Source organism: Gigantopelta aegis, chromosome 6 (assembly GCF_016097555.1).
Source record: "Gigantopelta aegis isolate Gae_Host chromosome 6, Gae_host_genome, whole genome shotgun sequence".
Classification (NCBI taxonomy): Eukaryota; Metazoa; Mollusca; class Gastropoda; order Neomphalida; family Peltospiridae; genus Gigantopelta; species Gigantopelta aegis.
The window spans coordinates 41,299,243-41,317,920 of NC_054704.1; the positions used below are offsets into that span (position 1 = coordinate 41,299,243).

At 35.5% G+C, this 18,678-nt stretch overlaps 1 protein-coding gene across 3 annotated transcripts in view; it reads left to right on the forward strand.

The window, feature by feature from the left end:
- LOC121375688 (eyes absent homolog 1-like) overlaps positions 1–18,678 on the forward strand; it is a 218,242-nt gene that overhangs the window by 115,436 nt on the left and 84,128 nt on the right. For all 3 annotated transcript variants that reach the window (XM_041503271.1, XM_041503273.1, XM_041503272.1), the window contains exon 3: positions 16,575–16,654. In XM_041503271.1, the coding sequence (XP_041359205.1) occupies positions 16,575–16,654 (80 nt within the window). The remainder of the gene's footprint in view (positions 1–16,574; positions 16,655–18,678) is intronic.

Here is an 18,678-nt window from a genome sequence, read left to right on the forward strand (position 1 = left end):
AGAAAAATTTGGATTCTTATATAAAAGTATGTTGTTATCTAAATAGTACTCCCAAAAAGAAGGTAAAATGTGATACAATGCAAACAAGAAAGGTCATAAAGCAACGACAGGTTTTTCCCAAGAGAGGATATCTTACAGTGACTGGGGACCAGTCGAGGCGTATCAAACTACAGAGGTTCGGTCTTGGGATAAAAGAATTCAAGAGTTGGCAGTATCATCTGATGTACGTTTGTTCCTTGATAATACTAACTCTACCACCACTCTCAAGATAATACTTTTGTGCCAAAACATGGGTCATAAATTAATTATTTTACTTAAGACTGGGATGGAAATTTAAAAAAAGAGAGATTTTTGCCACGGACAAAGCAACATACTATAACATGAGTGATAAATTGCCTGTTTTTTTCAAAAATGTCTGATTTCCTATGAAAGGAGTTAAAATATTAAATTGATGTTGAATAATTAACAGTAACAATTTGTCAGATAAGGTATAGTATATCAGAAATGAGATATTTAGCCTTTTGGTCTTTAGAAGTGAACTGATATATTGAGACATTTGTATGAATTAATAACAAAAATGTGAGACCTATATATTGGAAGGATTGGCATGGTGGGAATATAGCGAAAGGAAATGACACCATGTGTAGGCCATTTTGTTTTATTCCATTTTTCTTTTTAAAATCTTATTGGTACTGTTTTTGGCATTATATTACTATTGTTGGGGGGGGGGTGGGGTTCCATTCTGTTAACATTCTTTGTAAGAATAAAATATTAGCAGTACTGTAAATGACTAAATTAGAAAGGATTTTATTTCTTTCCTTTTCTGTTTTTTTTTTTTTAATTTAGTAACCTTTTATTTGGCTTTTTTTTCTCCAAAGTATAAAATTTAAGAAATGTTTAGTATTTGTGTGGGTTGTAATAAGTTGCAAGGGTTAACCATGACGTTATAATTTAGAAATTAAAAATGGGCATAAGAATATCTGTAAAATAAAGGATATTTATATTAATATATCATTTTAAAAAACTTTAAGAAATGAAATTTGACTAATAAATTAAAATTGTAACCAACTAGATTGTATATAATATTTTATTTTATTGCAGAACATAAAAATTGCAATTAGATTGTGAAGTGTTGTTTTGTTGAAAAATACAGTTTGTAGTTAAAGTTGTATATATTTCCATTTCACACGAAATTAAATTAGCACTTACACTAAAAAAACGTTTTTGTTCTATATAACAATACATTTGTAACTAGATGTAATAAACTTCCATTTTATAGATAATTTTGTGACTAGACAGAATGGTGCTACGGGTATGGTTTGCAGAAAATTAAATTTGTAGCTAGAGAGCATAACTTTACATTTCAAGAAAAGTTGATTTGTAGCAAGATAAAATAAAGTTCAGTTTCAATTTGTGAATGACCAACATAATTTTCTGTTTTGCGCATTAAAATTTGAACTGAATGATAATAAATTTTATTTAATTAAATTCATAAGATGACTACGTGAAGAAACATTTTACAGAAAATAAAATTTTTACTATATTATTTGAAGTACCATAATCACACAACAAAATGTGTAGCTGCATCTCTTATGAATTTAATGTTAAGCTTGAAACTATCTCATAAGTACCATAATCACACAACAAAATGTGTAGCTGCATCTCTTATGAATTTAATGTTAAGCTTGAAACTTTATCTCATAAGTACCATAATCACACAACAAAATGTGTAGCTGCATCTCTTATGAATTTAATGTTAAGCTTGAAACTTTATCTCATAAGTACCATAATCACACAACAAAATGTGTAGCTGCATCTCTTATGAATTTAATGTTATTCTTGAAACTTTATCTCATAAGTACCATAATCACACAACAAAATGTGTAGCTGCATCTCTTATGAATTTAATGTTATGCTTGAAACTTTATCTCATAAGTACCATAATCACACAACAAAATGTGTAGCTGCATCTCTTATGAATTTAATGTTAAGCTTGAAACTTTATCTCATAAGTACCATAATCACACAACAAAATGTGTAGCTGCATCTCTTATGAATTTAATGTTAAGCTTGAAACTTTATCTCATAAGTACCATAATCACACAACAAAATGTGTAGCTGCATCTCTTATGAATTTAATGTTAAAGCTTGAAACTTTATCTCATAAGTACCATAATCACACAACAAAATGTGTAGCTGCATCTCTTATGAATTTAATGTTAAAGCTTGAAACTTTATCTCATAAGGGCATGACATAGCCTATTGGTAAAGCACTCGCTTGATGCACGGTCAGTCTAGGATTGATCCCTATCAGTGGGCCCATTGGGCTATTTCTCGTTCCAGCCAGTGCACCACAACTGGTATATCAAAGGCCATGGTATGTGCTACCCTGTCTGGGATGGTGCATATAAAAGATCCCTTGCTGCTAATAAAAAAATATAGCGGGTTTCCCCTCTAAGACTATATGTCACAATTACTAAATGTTTGACATCCAATAGCCAATGGTTAATAAATCAAAGTGCTCTAGTTAAAGAAAAAATAAACTTTTTTTAAATTTTTATCTCACAAATATTTAAAAAATAAAGTTTGTTTTGTTTAATGACACCACTAGGGCACATTAATTAATTAATCATCGGCTATTGGATGTCAATCATTTGGTAATTCTGACTCATAGTCATCAGAGGAAACCCACTACATTTTTCCTAATCCAACAAGGGATCTTTTATGTGCACTTCCCCACAGACAGGAAAGCACATACCACAGCCTTTGACCAGTTGTGGTGCACTGGATGGAACGAGAAAAACTCAGTTGAATGGATCCACCGAGGTAGTTCGATCCTGCGACACAAGCACCTCAAGCGAGCACTCAATGGACTGAGCTAAATCCTCTCCCCCCCCCCCCCCACACACACACACAAATTAAATCTATAACCAAATTGCAGGGCTTTCCTTTTACAGAACATTAAATTTGCAACATGACTGAATAAAAATCCATTAAATTAAATTCACATGTAGACAGTAGTAGACTGTTTGAAATTTTATTTTACTGCACATTAAATTTGTTATTATACTGCATAGCTTTCTGTTTCACAAAACATTAGATTTTCAACTTGACTGAATAAAGTTATATTTTACCAAACATTAAATTTGCAGTTAAGACTGCATGATGTTCCATTTGACGGGACAATAAATTTGAACTTGGACTGCATGTAGTTCTGTGTAAATACTTGTTGAATGTTTGCACCACACGGGCCATTCCATTGGCTTCGTGGTTAACAGGCAGTTAATAACCTATGATCTGTGTTTACGTTCAAGTGCCGTCTTTATGCGCAGCACAAAAAACACTTTGTTGTGTGCGCTAGTTACATTCCACCATACTTGTTATAAAATGTCTGCATTGGTGATCTTTTGTCAAATAGTGAATGCTTTCGGAGATGAGCACTCTTATAAATTACACTCGACTTGTTCCCTTAAGAGCAGGAAACAATTTTATTCTGTTATAATACAGAGCAGGCCATTGAGGAGAAGTAGAGCGCAACTCGCCCATTCTGCAGTTTGAAAAGATTTACCGATCTTTGTCTCACTTTGCCACACAAATGGTGAACATAATAATGTCCGTTTTAATATTCCGAAATACAGAGTTGCACGAGGCAAAAGTAAGTCCTGGTATGAATGCATTGTTGTTGACAGGAAATTAAGCAGACTCATTTTAATATCATTTATTCATGTACAACTGTTGATGGTGATGAAGATTACAGAATTGATCACAGAATTGTTGACGATGATGATGATTCCTGAATTGATCACGTGGGAGCTGGGGGCAACATAATTGCCTATCACATCTTGTTCTCTATTCATCTATTGGTTAAATTTTTTTTTTTAAATTGTGAATAGTGGGTATAAAATAAATTGATCCCTTCTCCCTCCCCCCCCCCCCCCCCCACACACACACCAGTGCTAATCAATTCTGAAATAGCCTTTATTATTCATTATTGTCACTTTATCAGTGTGTACTACAACTGGTATATCAAAGGCGATGGTGTGTGCTGTCTTGTCTGTGGCAAAAATGCATATAAGAGATCCCTTGTTGCAATAAAAAAATGTAGTGGGTTTCCTCTAAAATAATAGTTATATCATAATTAGCTGAAGATGAATAAATTAAACAAACTTTAATTTTTCATCGGTATATATATGCATTCACAAACCACAGTAGTATTTAAGCATCAATATATTATAAAATAAGGGCTGTTCCTTAATTATAACGGGGGGTGGGGGGTGCTGACAGCAGTACAACAACCATCTGCAGAATTAATATATGGTATACTGAACTCCAATGAAAACGCATCATTCAATTGTTATTGCTATTGCATGTGTGAGGTTGCTATGTAACTCACAATAACTCTAATCCTTGCATACTATTTTAATGTTAATTATTACCTACCAGAATACATGTGTACACCCAGTTATACTTTTCATATCCTTTAAACAATAAATCTGAGTAATGCATTTTTAATGGAGTTCAGTATATAATAAGTTGATATTGTTTGGCCTTGTAATACAGAGGTTTTGCTCTCTCTGCAGGTTTAGCTGTAATTTGTCTTGTGTAGTTGACTGTTAAATGAGAAATTTCCCAGCTGTTTATACTTTATAGCATACATTGTACATGTTAATTAAAAACACATGGAATTGTTTGGCTGGCTGTGTGTATCAGATGGACTGCTTTTGTCAGTGAGAACAGCCAGCTTGTAACATCTTGTACTAATTAATGTGACATGGCCATTATTCACATCAAAATCCACATTTCAAAATCACAAATCAAAATGTACATTGTAGATCATAGTTAGAGACTATTCACACACATCAACATGTTTTACAAGTATACCAACTGTATGTAAGGGAATGGGAGGGTTCATACCAGCATTTGCTTTAAAACAACTCTTCCCCCAAAAAACACAAACAAAACAAACAAAACAACAACAACCAACAACAAACAAACTAAACAATAATTATAAAACAAAACCACCAAAAATAGTTTTAAAAACCAAAGCCAGATAGAAATAAGGATTGTAATGACAAGCCTTCAAAGTCAACTTTTGTTTTAATATAGGAGAGGGAGGGAGTACAAAAAATGTTTTAAAGTATAATTTGTATGAAAATTAAAAAGCTGACAATTGTGAATAGTTATTCACTTTGTACTGTAACTGAATTATATTTTACAATTTTATTTTTATGAACAGGATTTGCCTGTACATACTCAAAGAATAATATGTATATGTCAGTTTTAGAAGTTGATCATCAATACCATAAATTTTTTCAGTTTCCAATTTCCACTGATTGGAGTCAACAACTGCTTTAAATAAATGGGGCAGTTGTCTTAATTATACCTGAAGTTTATTCAATAGACAAATGTTTTTCTCCTGATTTCAATTTAATATAAAAGGTGTTGTACATGCTCAAGTGGTCACCTGTATTGATATGAGTAGTTGGCTGTCGTAGTTATGGGTCGTACATTAATATGTACAAATTGGCACATATTAATTAAGCAGTGCAGAATCTAGCTCAATTAATAGAGCACTCGCCTGAGGTGCTTCGGTCAAAGGATCGAATCCCCTCCGTGGACACATTCTTGAATGGTTTGTTCCCATTCCAACCAGTGCCGCATGACTGGTCTATCAAAGGTCATGGTATATGGTGTCTTTTCTGTGGGAATTTTTTTATATAAAAGATCATATGCTGCTAATGGAAAGATGTAGCAAGTTTCCTCTGAAGAAAAATGTGTCAGAATTACTAAATGTTTGACATCCAGTAGTTGATGGTTAATTAATCTATGTGCTCTAGTGGTGTTATCCGGTATCAGGCCACTAGCCATGCCAGAGATCAAGACCATGATGGACATGCCTGAAACCCTATAGTAGTATAGGGACATGTAAAAAAAAAAAAAGCCTGAGCTCAAGCTCTAGTAATGTTAAAGAAAACAAAGCTTAACTTTATATTAATTAAGCAGTCACCTGTCTTAAAGAGGTCTGACTTTGATACGTCATCAGCCGATTGTTTAATGCAGGCAGGACTGTACATGTGTGGTGAGATAGATTTATTTTTAGAATAATAATCTACACGAGAAAGACATAATTTTTATAAATGCCATAAGCACCTGATGGCAATGACAGCATGTTGCCACACGTGTGCGTCTACTGACAGACAGCATAATTGAACTCATCAAGATAGGTGACAGGCAGCAGTGATAAAAATATCATGTGCACAATGTATGTGTTTTGTCCTCCTTCACGCTTGTCGGTGATTTGAGTGTGTGAGAGTGGCAAGTCCCCCTCTTTTCTCTCCCCAACGTTCCCCGTTTATGATGAAGGAACTGGCTCACGTCAGAACTGGCGCCCAAGACGGGCATGTGCTACAAGTACAACAGCTTGCTCTGAATTGTGAATGTTAAATTATTTTCTTGTCCGTGACCTTATGTATGGGAAGGGAAGGGAACTCTTTTATGTGAACATGTCCAAAAGGTTCAGGCATGCCTATCATGGACTTGACATCTGGCATCGCCAATGGCCATTTCCAGGACAGGAAGGTTATGTTTATAATTGAAAATCCTATACTGAAGTTATCTTCTTTTTTTGTCTTCTTCACAATCCAGATGATGTTACTTAATTGGCTGTTGATAAGTATGAACTTCTCTTAATTTATTGACTCTCTGGTCATCCAATTATCAGCATTCAGCCACTTTAAGAATTTTAACTGGTTGATGCAGGTTTCTTCTCTAGTGTGGACAGTTTACTGTGTTTGACATGTAATTATGTGGTGAGCTTTACATCAGCCAAGTTTAACTCAGTATTATTTTACTGTATCTTAATAAAACAGTATTATATGAATTTACATTATTATTAATAATTTTAATACATAATTATACTGTTGATAGAAAACATCTTGTAATAGGGTGGGGTTTTTTGTTTAATTTGGGGGGGGGGGGGGGTCAGGGTAATACAAAAATGTAGGTTGTTGTTTTAACAGTATTATGTGAATTTACATTATTTTTTATAATTTAATATATAATTGTACTGTTCATAGAAACCTTATGTAATTGTGGGTTACATTTTTGTTGTGTTCTTAAATATAAAAACAAATTTGTTTAATGTTTCAAAGTACATTTTCAAAATGTAACAGCCTGGCTTTTTGTTTTTTACTGACATATTGTTATCTCATCACTGTTTACTGGCAAGTCATCCCAGGACACTGTAGTAATAAATCATTTGAAGGGACCATGATAATCATCTCCAACCGGTGCCTAATCAACCACACTCAAGAGTCAATTAATCTTTGAACACTAATGGCTACAGGCCAGAGGTCACAGTTGGCTGGAAATTATAGATCCTGTTAACTTTCTTTAAAAAATTATCTTCGAGCAGAATGGTCATTTAAAAGACAGAATGAAGAAATATTTTTTATTAATTAATTAATTTATTCTTTCTTTCATTCATTCATTCATTCATTCATTCATTCAGGGGCGGGATGTAGTCCAGTGGTAAAGTGTTCGCTTGATGCAAGGTCGGTCTAGGATCGATCACCATCGGTGGACTCATTGGACTATTTCTCGTTCAGCCAGTGCTCCACAACTGTTGTAACAAAGACCGTGGTATGTACTATCCCGTCTGTGAGATGGTGCATATAAAAGATCCCTTGCTGCTAATCAAAAAGTAGCACATGAAGTGGTAACAGTGGGTTTCCTCTCAATATCTGTGTGGTCCTTAACCATATGTCTGACACCATATAACTGTAAATAAAATGTGTTGAGTGCGTTGTTAAATAAAACATTTCATTCATTCATTCATTCATTTTTAAAATTTATTTTATTTAATCTTCTATTTATTGACACAGCACATTTTTATACAACTGTCTTACATTATGGTATGATATCGACCTTCCGTCAGTTCATATAGGATCATCAAACCTTGCATACAAGTACAACTTGAAATGGCAGTGTGCTCCATACCATAACTAGGTCACTGCGACCTATTTTTGCTGGACTCATGTACCTCAACAATACTCTTGTTATATAGAGTTATATGGCAACATGAGAAAGGAAACCTGCTGTCATCATGTGATGGACAACTCTTTTCGATTAGCAGCAACTGATCTTTTATATATGCACCCTCCCACAGACAGGATAGTATATACAAAGACCTTTGATACATCAGTTGTGGGCCGACCTACGGAGATCGATCCTTGATCGATTTTACACTAGGTGAGTGCTTTACCACTGGATTACATTCTGCCTTGGCTATGTGACTGCAGTATTTAATTATTAACAGCATTACAACATCTATTGCCCAGCATTAGTGGTAATTATTCTAGTGTACATGTATTGCGGTATGTATTTAATTTCCGCAAGACGAACATGTTGGCATTGATTTTATAGTGATATTACAGTAGTGTGGAAATAAGGCAGTAACCAGTTATTCTCTAAGATATTATATAGGTTAGAATGATGAATGCAGATTTGCATTTACTGTTTGACTTACTACCATGGTAAAACTGATATCTTATGGTAAAAAACGGTTAATTTATTATATAGGTTAGAATGATGAATGCAGATTTGCATTTACTGTTTGACTTACTACCATGGTAAAACTGATATCTTACGGTTAAAAATGGTTATTTCATTTATCTGCAATCCAGCCAGATGAGTTTGAATATCGTATTTGGTGGCTAATTTGTGGCAGTGTTTCTTTGAGGTACTATTCAGCCTAGAAGAAGTTTTTTGTTTGTTTAACAACACCACTAGAGCATGTTGATTAATGAAGCATCAGGGCCCATGCTTATAAAACTTTGAGTCCAGACTCAATTTCTGATGATGTCACATGCATACAATTTGTATGGCGTTGTCATGGCATTAGTGTCTCAGACTCTATTAGAGTTTCGAGTCTAGACTCTAAAACGTTTTATAAGCACCAGGCCAGCTACTGGAGATCAGATATTTGTTAAATTCTGACATGTATTCTTATAGAAGAAACCTAGATTTTTCCATTAGCAGCAAGGGATCTTTTATATGTACTTTCCCACAGACAGAACAGCACATACCACAGCCTTTGATATATCAGTCATGGGGCTCTGGTTGAAAAGGGAAAAAACCCAGTGGGTCTGTCAAGGAGATTCGATCTCACAAGCCCAAGCACCTCAGCTGAATGCTGAACAAACAGCTAAATTCAACCCATCAGAGCCAATGGGATTTTCTCATTTCAGCCGGTCCTCCACAAGTGGTTTGAGTTAACAACTGTTTTGTTGGAAAAGTGCATGTCAAAAAAGACCTTGCTGTTAATTAGAACAGCTGCATGTATGCGGTGGCAGAAGTTTATTGTCATTCTTTAGACCAATGTTACAGTAATTATCATAACGATATTTTCATGTAAAATTTGTCTGTACTGATTGTTTCACAACCTCTCTGAGGTCATTTTGTGCACTCTGTTCCAAATGTGGAATGTATACCTGCAATAAATTTTATATTATCTTATCTTAATCATTAAACACTCCTTTCCTTGGAATATACTAATGGTTTGTCATTTTTCTAATTGTAAACAGAAAAAATACTTGAGACTTGAGAATTATTTTTAGCTTTTTCAGGTCTGGTGTGTGTGAAAAGTCTTTCTCGCCATCACACCACAATTTAAATTAGGTGTGTATTTTTCATCAAAATCAGTTGTTGTTTTTTCTCTCCACAAAAATAATGATTCTAATTTGGTGGGGGAATGTGAAAATCAACAGCCGAAATGTTGACATTTTTATTGGTGTTACCCCTATAGGCACCAGCTGTTGTTCTGCCTGTTTGTGAGATCAGTGGGAGATGGCGCACAGGGGGAGGGGCTCTGCTGGTCTCCACATCACAGTTCCTGGCAGTAATACGCACAAGCAGGGGTCCTTGATAAGCCTGAGCATTGCGTTTGGTCATTCATTATTGTGGGCAAGACAACAGCCATCAAACTGTGATCACTTAGCAGACGCCAGATTACAGTCACTGCTTGGACTTGTATTTTACCCCAACACACACACCTTAAGTTCTGTTTGTGTCACTGGAACTGCACTTATGCTGTAGACTCCAAAAAGTTGATGGTCCCAAGTTTATGCACATCTGTTGCTATGGTAACCGTGGTGTCAGCTGGGCTCTTCCTGTCTTCCCCAAACCTGTGAATGAATCAGTCCGGACCACAGGCGGTCTGACTGTCCTAAAACTTTTTTTTTTCCCCTTCCTCTGTGAATTAACAGGAGGAATCATGGAAGTTTGTTGTAGCCATCAAAAAGTTTTCTGTCGACTTTGTGGAGAGTACTCAAAGAAGATGTGTGGAAGATGTTAAGTTCATCATTCTGTGGATTAGTGTAGTGGTTGCGTAGAGTAATCGGTGTTGTGTGCTGTCAAACCGTTGGCTGTGTTGTGGCTAGAATCCTCGGTTCCTTTCTACTCCAGTTACCATGACACAGATTCTTCCCATATCGTCTTTCCTGGAAAGTATTTCCATGGTGGGTATCGTATTCACGTCTTTCATTTGGTTCTAGCAGTGTTACAAAAGTTGAAAGTTTACAAAAATATTCCTTTCAGTTGAAGAATATTGAGGTGTATATATATATATTTGTTTAGTTTTAGAGTTTTAATTTATAGAAGAATAATGGGATATATATATATATATATATATATAGTTTTTTAGGTTTTGTTTTAGAGTTATATTTTATAGTTCACTAGAGTTCATATTTTATGGTGATTCACTGAAACACTAAACCAAGTAATGTAAAACATGATGCATAATTGAATGCTTTTATGTTCATTTTCATCTGGTCTGTTAAGTCTGCTATCAAACTGAATTTGAAGGCAGATATATCAGACTAGTTTTCAACTTGCTTTGAATGACTCAAACATTTTATTACATGTGTATGTAGAAATTTATGCAATAATATACACGGGATATAAAATACACAATTTGATATCATCCAGTTGATTTTTCTGATGCATTATGCATCAATCATGCACCACATGTATACTTTTAAAAACAGTTTGAATGAATGCCATAATGCATAAAGTGAGGTGACATTCTTTTCAGTTGGTATTCACATAAAAGGAATGCACTATGAATCATATATTTCTATCAGAGATTCAATTAAAATATGCAAAGTGCTTTGAAAGATGTAATATGTTTTAGGTTGCTTTTTTTGTTAATGTATAAAGCTATTTTAATAGACAACGTAAAATATGTAAAGAAATGTGAAATATGTTTTGAAACTTAATATCTTTAATTTCGGTTTGTCGTTGGTGATCTTTGGTTGTTGTTGGAGTTGGGGGGGGGGGGGGGGGTTTTTGGGGTGTTTTTTTTTTTGGGGGGGGGGGGGGGGTTACAGTGAAGCATTATGAATCACATGTATATTTATATAGAACCTGAATAAATATATTACACTGAAAAAGAGAGATTCCCAAAGGCAATAAAACATCCACACAATTAGTGCCTGGGATTTATAGCTATGGTGTATAGAACCATGTGGTAAAAAGCTAGTAAATACTCATGAATGTATGCATACAGTGTAACTGTTAATGCAGTGACAGGTGAACATCCTGTTTGATTTGTTAAGATTTGGATGATAAGATCTGCTGGTCCACAAAGTATAGGCCCCACTAGGTGCCACTTTTAATTAGATTTTTGTGAGCCAGATTAAATAAGATTAATGACTGGCAACATTTTAGGTTAATTATCATCGATTTGCCTTTTTATTGCTTTTACTGATGCTAGTATATGACAAATGTTTTTCATCAGACATTGTTTTTAAATTAATGTATTATGCATTTGGTGATGTGCAGTAGGCATTAACTAGAAAGAAAGAAATGTTTTATTTAACGACGCACTCAACACATTTTATTTACGGTTATATGGCATCAGACATATGGTTAAGGACCACACAGATTCTAAGAGGAAACCCGCTGTCGCCACTACATGGGCTACTCTTTCGATTAACAGCAAGGGATCTTTTATTTGTGCTTCCCACAGGCAGGATAGCACAAACCATGGCCTTTGTTGAACCAGTTATGGATCACTGGTCGGTGCAAGTGGTTTACACCTACCCATTGAGCCTTGCGGAGCACTCACTCAGGGTTTGGAGTCGGTATCTGGATTAAAAATCCCATGCCTCGACTGGGATCCGAACCCAGTACCTACCAGCCTGTAGACCGATGGCCTGCCACGACGCCACCGAGGCCGGTGCATTAACTAGAAGGAACTAGTATATTGTTTTAGAGTAATGTTTTTCGATAGTTAATGGTACAGGATTTATCATGTGAAACATCTAAATCAGTATTGTAGCAATCTGGGATGTATTTTTGTAAATATATTCATGCATATATAATTGGTCAGCCTATTTCCAGTTTGGAGCCCGAATGTCGCCCGAAGACAAAAACAGAGCCTAAATGTTAATGCCGAGGTGTACATTGTTCATATTTGGCACAAAGATACACCTCAACATGATGCATTTATATACGTTGAAAAAATAAATGTAGGAAAAATATTTTTTAGAAAAAAATCACATTTTTCATGCTCCAGCTGTACATAACGAAATCTCTATGCATTAACATTCGGTATCTGCATGTTTTTGTCTTTGTCTTTTTGTTAAATGAAATGATATACACAGAACCAAAGGATAGTGCTTTTTTTTTTTTTTTTGTGCATCTTCTTTCTGTAATGTAATTATACGACAAACTCAAATATATATTTAGTGCAAAATACTTCTCTTTTTTTTACTGCTACTCTTTGTAAATATAATGTATTTTTTACTGTTTAGTTAGAAATGAAATGTAGCTTAATGACAGAATGATCTTGAGATCTAAACCATAGGCATGGCGGTAGGACTGATGATTTTTCTCTTTCGAAACAGTACTACATATTATGATAATAGTATGTGATACATGTATAATATATGCCTTTAATAAAAATGGCCAGGATGTGTTTTGTTAGCAATGAATGTGTTTGTTCCAACTTTTGACCAAGTATCACAATCATTTCGTAGTTACTAGCTGATTAAAACATTAATGACTAAAAAAAAACAAAAACAAGACTGTTGAAATGAGTGTCTGTTCTTAGACCCTATCTTACAAATACTGTGGGTTCGGGTATTTTGTCTCAGATTAATATGAAGAAAAAAGTGACATATAGGTATTACTTTTCTTGTGATGGTGACAGCATCAAGTTTAATTTTAAAGTTTTGCATTCAGATCAGTTTCTCATAAACTACAAGTACTAGGTCATTGAAACTTGGTTTATAGTTGCACCTATGGATGATGTTCATTACAGTGCATTGAAACTTGGTTTATAGTTGCACCTGTGGATGATGTTCATTACAGTACACCAAATGTGTTTACAGTTGGCGAGATGTTTAATTCCACAGAATTCTTATCTTTACAATTACACTGACAAAAAACTGATTAAACAGTTTGCAGAGGTGTGAAAAATGTGCCTTCGTTTCCTTGAGTCCATCTGAATACATTCCATTAGTGTTTGCTTGATATGTGTGTGTGTGTGTGTACAGATGGAGAGAGGCTGCAGTGTCTGTGGAATCTCCACCTCCCTGTTTGACCTGGCTCTTCAAGTGTTTACCACCTTGCACAATTTGTGTCAACTTCACACTACCAGAGTCATACAAATAAAATTGGGCAATGCCAACAAGCTGCAGTGAAAGTTAACACTGTCTGGTCTTTGACTGGGAAAGTGGGTCAGTATGCACATATCTTCAAGTCTCAACACTCTGCTGACTTATAGTACCATTGGGTCATATTGTGTACTGTATGGTAGTTTCACACTGCTGCAAATTTCATCCTCATCACACTAAACCAATGTTAACTCAGCCATCAAATGATGTACATGTGATGATGTGTTTATCTTTTCACTTATCTTTTAGTATAATATTTTAGTTCTTGTAGAAATGTTTCAAATGTTTGTACCCAGTTATTACCCCCATTGGATTATGGGATGCTTGTACTACAGCATATGTTTTAAAATATATCTAACATTAGTATTTAGTTGAGGTCAAATTCATTTTGTTAATGTTTGTTTGAAAGTTCTAAAATGATAAATAATAATTATGCTGTGTGATGTTTTACTTTTTATGTCCAGAAACAAAAGAAAATAAGATAATGTGGTTTGGGGGGTTATTGGGGGTTTGGAAGTAGAGGCAGCTTCCATAATCTCTCCCACCCATGTGGGTTTTTTCTTCCCCACTGTCCAGAAATTATTGGATCTCAGCTTGTATTTAAAGAAATTAAAGTTCAGACTTGAAGACTTTAAAGTAAAGCCTTCAAATATTAAGTTAACTATATGATATTTGTATGGGCAAGACTTACAAAACTAAAAGACCTAAAAGACATGAGTCTAGACTTCATAAGCTATCATAGCTTTGCCATTCTTGTAGATAAATCTTGCAAACTAACGAATTTTAAAACTTATGGTATCATCGTTTTATCAGTGATTCATGGATGCATTTTATCATAACTTTATTTAGATATTCCATGACATATAAATACAAGGATAAAAACCTTCAATGCTTAGATTAAATTCTATCCCTGTTCAGTGTTAGTGTTGGGAAACAGTTGGAATGTCATCATCAGTCATCACTTAGAATTGGATTCCACCAGCTGATCAACTTTTGATCATGTAGTCAGTCAGAATTATACAAACGTAGATGGATTTGAATTAATAGGACTATGCACCTTTTGTCACATTCACCAGGGGTAAGTTCAGTAAACTGCTTGTCGTTAATGTTTGCTAGACTGGTTTTTACGCTTCACTGTAAACCAAATTACCACTTCAGGAATCAGTTGAAATAGTATGGAAATATTTAGTGCAAAATGGCTTGCTGAACTTGGGCCAGGATGCACTTTGATAATTTTACCTTTAAAACCTATTCCATTTACGTTTGATTAACACCCAATAACCAATGTGTATTTTTTGTGCTGGGTTGTCGTTAAATATTAATTAATTCATTCATTTTATTCCATACTTGTTTTCTTTATACATGTACATATTAAAACAAGCACTAACCCCAGCAAATTAAATATCAAATCTATTATCTAAACTGTAAGAAACCCAATACTAATTAACATTTTCCACAATAACTGATTAGAAAAAAAGAAATGTTTTATTTAACGACGCACTCAACACATTTTATTTACGGTTATATGGCGTCAGACATATGGTTAAGGACCACACAGATTTTGAGAGGAAACCCGCTGTCGCCACTGCATGGGCTACTCTTCCGATTGGCAGCAAGGGATCTTTTATTTGCGCTTCCCACAGGCAGGATAGCACAAACCATGGCCTTTGTTGAACCAGTTATGGATCACTGGTCGGTGCAAGTGGTTTACACCTACCCATTGAGTCTTGCGGAGCACTCACTCAGGGTTTGAAGTCGGTATCTGGATTAAAAATCCCATGCCTCGACTGGGATCCGAACCCAGTACCTACCAGCCTGTAGACCGATGGCCTGCCACGACGCCACCGAGGCCAGTAATAACTGATTATGGATTTTTGTTTTGATCATCACATCATTAGATTATAATCAAGCATTGGATCATCACTACTCAGTATTCATCTATTTTAGTGTTTGAATTTATTATCATATTGCCTCCAGTAGTCACCTGTTTTAATCGGGGATCCATGACAGCCTTGGCGATATTTAAACGTGTGTGTGTAAAAGATCCTGCGCCATGTTAAATTAAAATGTTAGACAATTTCTCCTCTAAACATTCTAGACAATGTGCTGAGGTGTTGTCTAACCAAAAAATTAGTTCTTTTTCCGAAATAAAATTCATGCTTTGTTGTGCGTGTGAATCTTTCAAAATCTAATGATACCAATTACAGCGTATAAAAGAAGCATTGTCGGCGTGACGACTTGTACGCCAACAGTGTTCTTTATCCATATACATGGCCGTATTGTTCTTGTGGACAAGTAAAATGGTTATTTTGTGGTGCTTGACACATGAATGACACTGTAACTACACATGGCTAGAACACTGTTATTAGTGGTTTTATTTGCCTGAGCAAGCAATGAAAACAGTAGGTATGGCCATAAACATGCTAGCCTTAATCTTATGATGGTGATTCAGCTTGTAAAATGCTACGGCTTGAGAAGTAGTTCATTAATTCAGCACAGGTGTATCTAACTGGTAGTCTACGTGAACACGGCTTGTGTTTAACCGTGTTTAACAAGCTTTGATTAGCATATTATGGCCACAGTGGATATTTCTGTCATTCTTATACCACTTATACTCGGCTGCCCTTTCACCTGGACAAAGTCTCTTTCATGTTTACCTTTAACGAGGTTTTTAGCAAATGGCCTTTGTACTTGTATTTCATTGTATTATTGTTGATTGTGCGCGTTGTGGCCCGTGAAACGAGTATAGCACCAAGTTGGAAAGTCATATTGTCTCAGTCCACTTTTTTCAACGGCTCCAGTGCAAGAACACGTTCACGGTTGAGCGAGCGCGGGGAACAATACCCGTGTACAATGCTGTGCGACACTGACAACCGTCTCAATTGTGTTTTGCAGGTGAAGCGATCAAGAATTGACAACCAAACGGAGGCTGGCCACGACAATAACCTCAGCAACGCAGCAGCAATAAACGCCAGGTAGGTTGAGACGACCAATCAGATATTGTTATTTCTCCCGTTTCGTCTCTGGTTCCAGTCCCGTCTGTGTTTTAACATGTGATCGTTGTTTTGGGGGAGGAGGATGTAACTGCGGTATTATCTGAAGATTATTTTCTCACCGGTAATGTCTTCTTTTTGTTTTGTGTTTTTGTCTTGTCTTTGAGCAGATGTCGCTTCATTCTGTGTATCGTTTTACGGAGGGGGGTCACAGGATACTGGAAGGGGTGGGGATACATGTACTAATGAAACAGACAGATTACAAGATTAACCCTCTCAAGTATGGGTTATCGGAGTTCGCAGTTGCTCTCAAAGAGCTTTTCGTTGAGAGAACACAATGCCACATGCAGATTGTTGCATGTAAAACACACACGCCCATTTTGTCGGGACTGGCTACAGTTTCCATGTTGTGGAACCTACTAATGGGATGTACAAAGCTTAACAAAGCAGTTGTTACTTTTTATTCCAGTGCTTATTTCAGTCTTTGTTCTGATTGTCCCATGTATATCTTTACGTTTAATCTCTAGGATTGATGCATGCACACGTCAACATGCCTTAGTTGCTGATCGTATTAATCTGTGTGCTGTATGAATGTTTTATATGTGTGTATATATCAGGCACATAAGCAAACATTATCAAGAGGGTGCATGTTTTGGGGACAGAATTTTTTATTTTTGTTCTAATTGCTTTGGGGGATGCGAACACACTTGGCACAATACGGGCCTGACAATTGTCACTTTAGTTTTTCTTTATAGAGAAAGAGCTAGAGATAAAGTCCAATAAAGAGACATACGACATGATATGTGTACTGATATAGCTTGCATTAACAATTACTTTTACATTCAGTTGGTATGAATTGCAATTGACTCAGGGTTTTTTTAATATAAAAGTACAAGGTTTTGGGAGGGGGTGGGGGTATCAGTTAGGATTACAAAAACAAGTGCACATGAGATGGAGATTTTTTTATTGACAATTTTCCCACTTTAGCATTTTTTAAATGGATTTCAGAACCTGATAAAAAAAAAAAAAAATTACCAAGTGTACCATTGAACAAATTCCTGTTCACTTTTGTGATAGTATTATTTTAAAACATAGAAGATTTGGTGATTAGATAAAAACATTTTTATTTTATGATTATATGGTGTCGGGACACATGGTTAAGGACCACACAGATATTGAAAGAGGAAACCTGCTGTCGCCACTTCATGGGCTACTCTTTTCGATTAACAGCAAGGGATCTTTTATATGCACAGACAGGATAGCACATACCATGGCCTTTGATATACCAGTCGTGGTGCACTGGCTGGAATGAGAATTAGCTCAATGGGCCCATCAATGGGGATCGATCCTAGAACGACTGCGCATCAAGCAAGCGCTTTACCACTAGGCTATGTCCCGCTCCTAGTTTTTAAACAAAGAATGAAAAACAAATCATGTTATAAAAAAAAAATCATGTTGCAATGTAATAATTTTTAACGTAATATTTTATAGTTATGATATGATAAGACTGAGAACATGTGACTTTTGTTAATATTGACAGATGCCAGTAATCTGTGGTTGCATCATTCACATGTTTGGCATCATGACAATGCATCTCATGTTACTTGTTATTATGTTGAGACAACCACCTGTAATGTGTTGACCTCTTGTTACCTGTTAAAACAAGCACCTGAAATGTTTGTCCTCTTGTTACCTGTTAAAGCAGGCACCTGTGACGTGTAAACCAAGCCCGGCCTGTCGATACTGATTCTTGTCTGTGTGTTATTAGACATAGTGGTGTTTCTAGCTATTTGCTTTTTACTAATTAATTACATTTGTTTGGCGTGTTAATCAGGCATGTCACTCATGTCCATCACTAGCCGTCTCATCAAATCATGACTTGACACCTTCCACTGATTAAGTAATGTGAACAGGTGAAGGACTAAATGAAATATGAAGTTCATTTTATTGAGTTATACTTAATTTCATGATTATATTCAATTACAGTTCTGTCCTGGAAACACCTC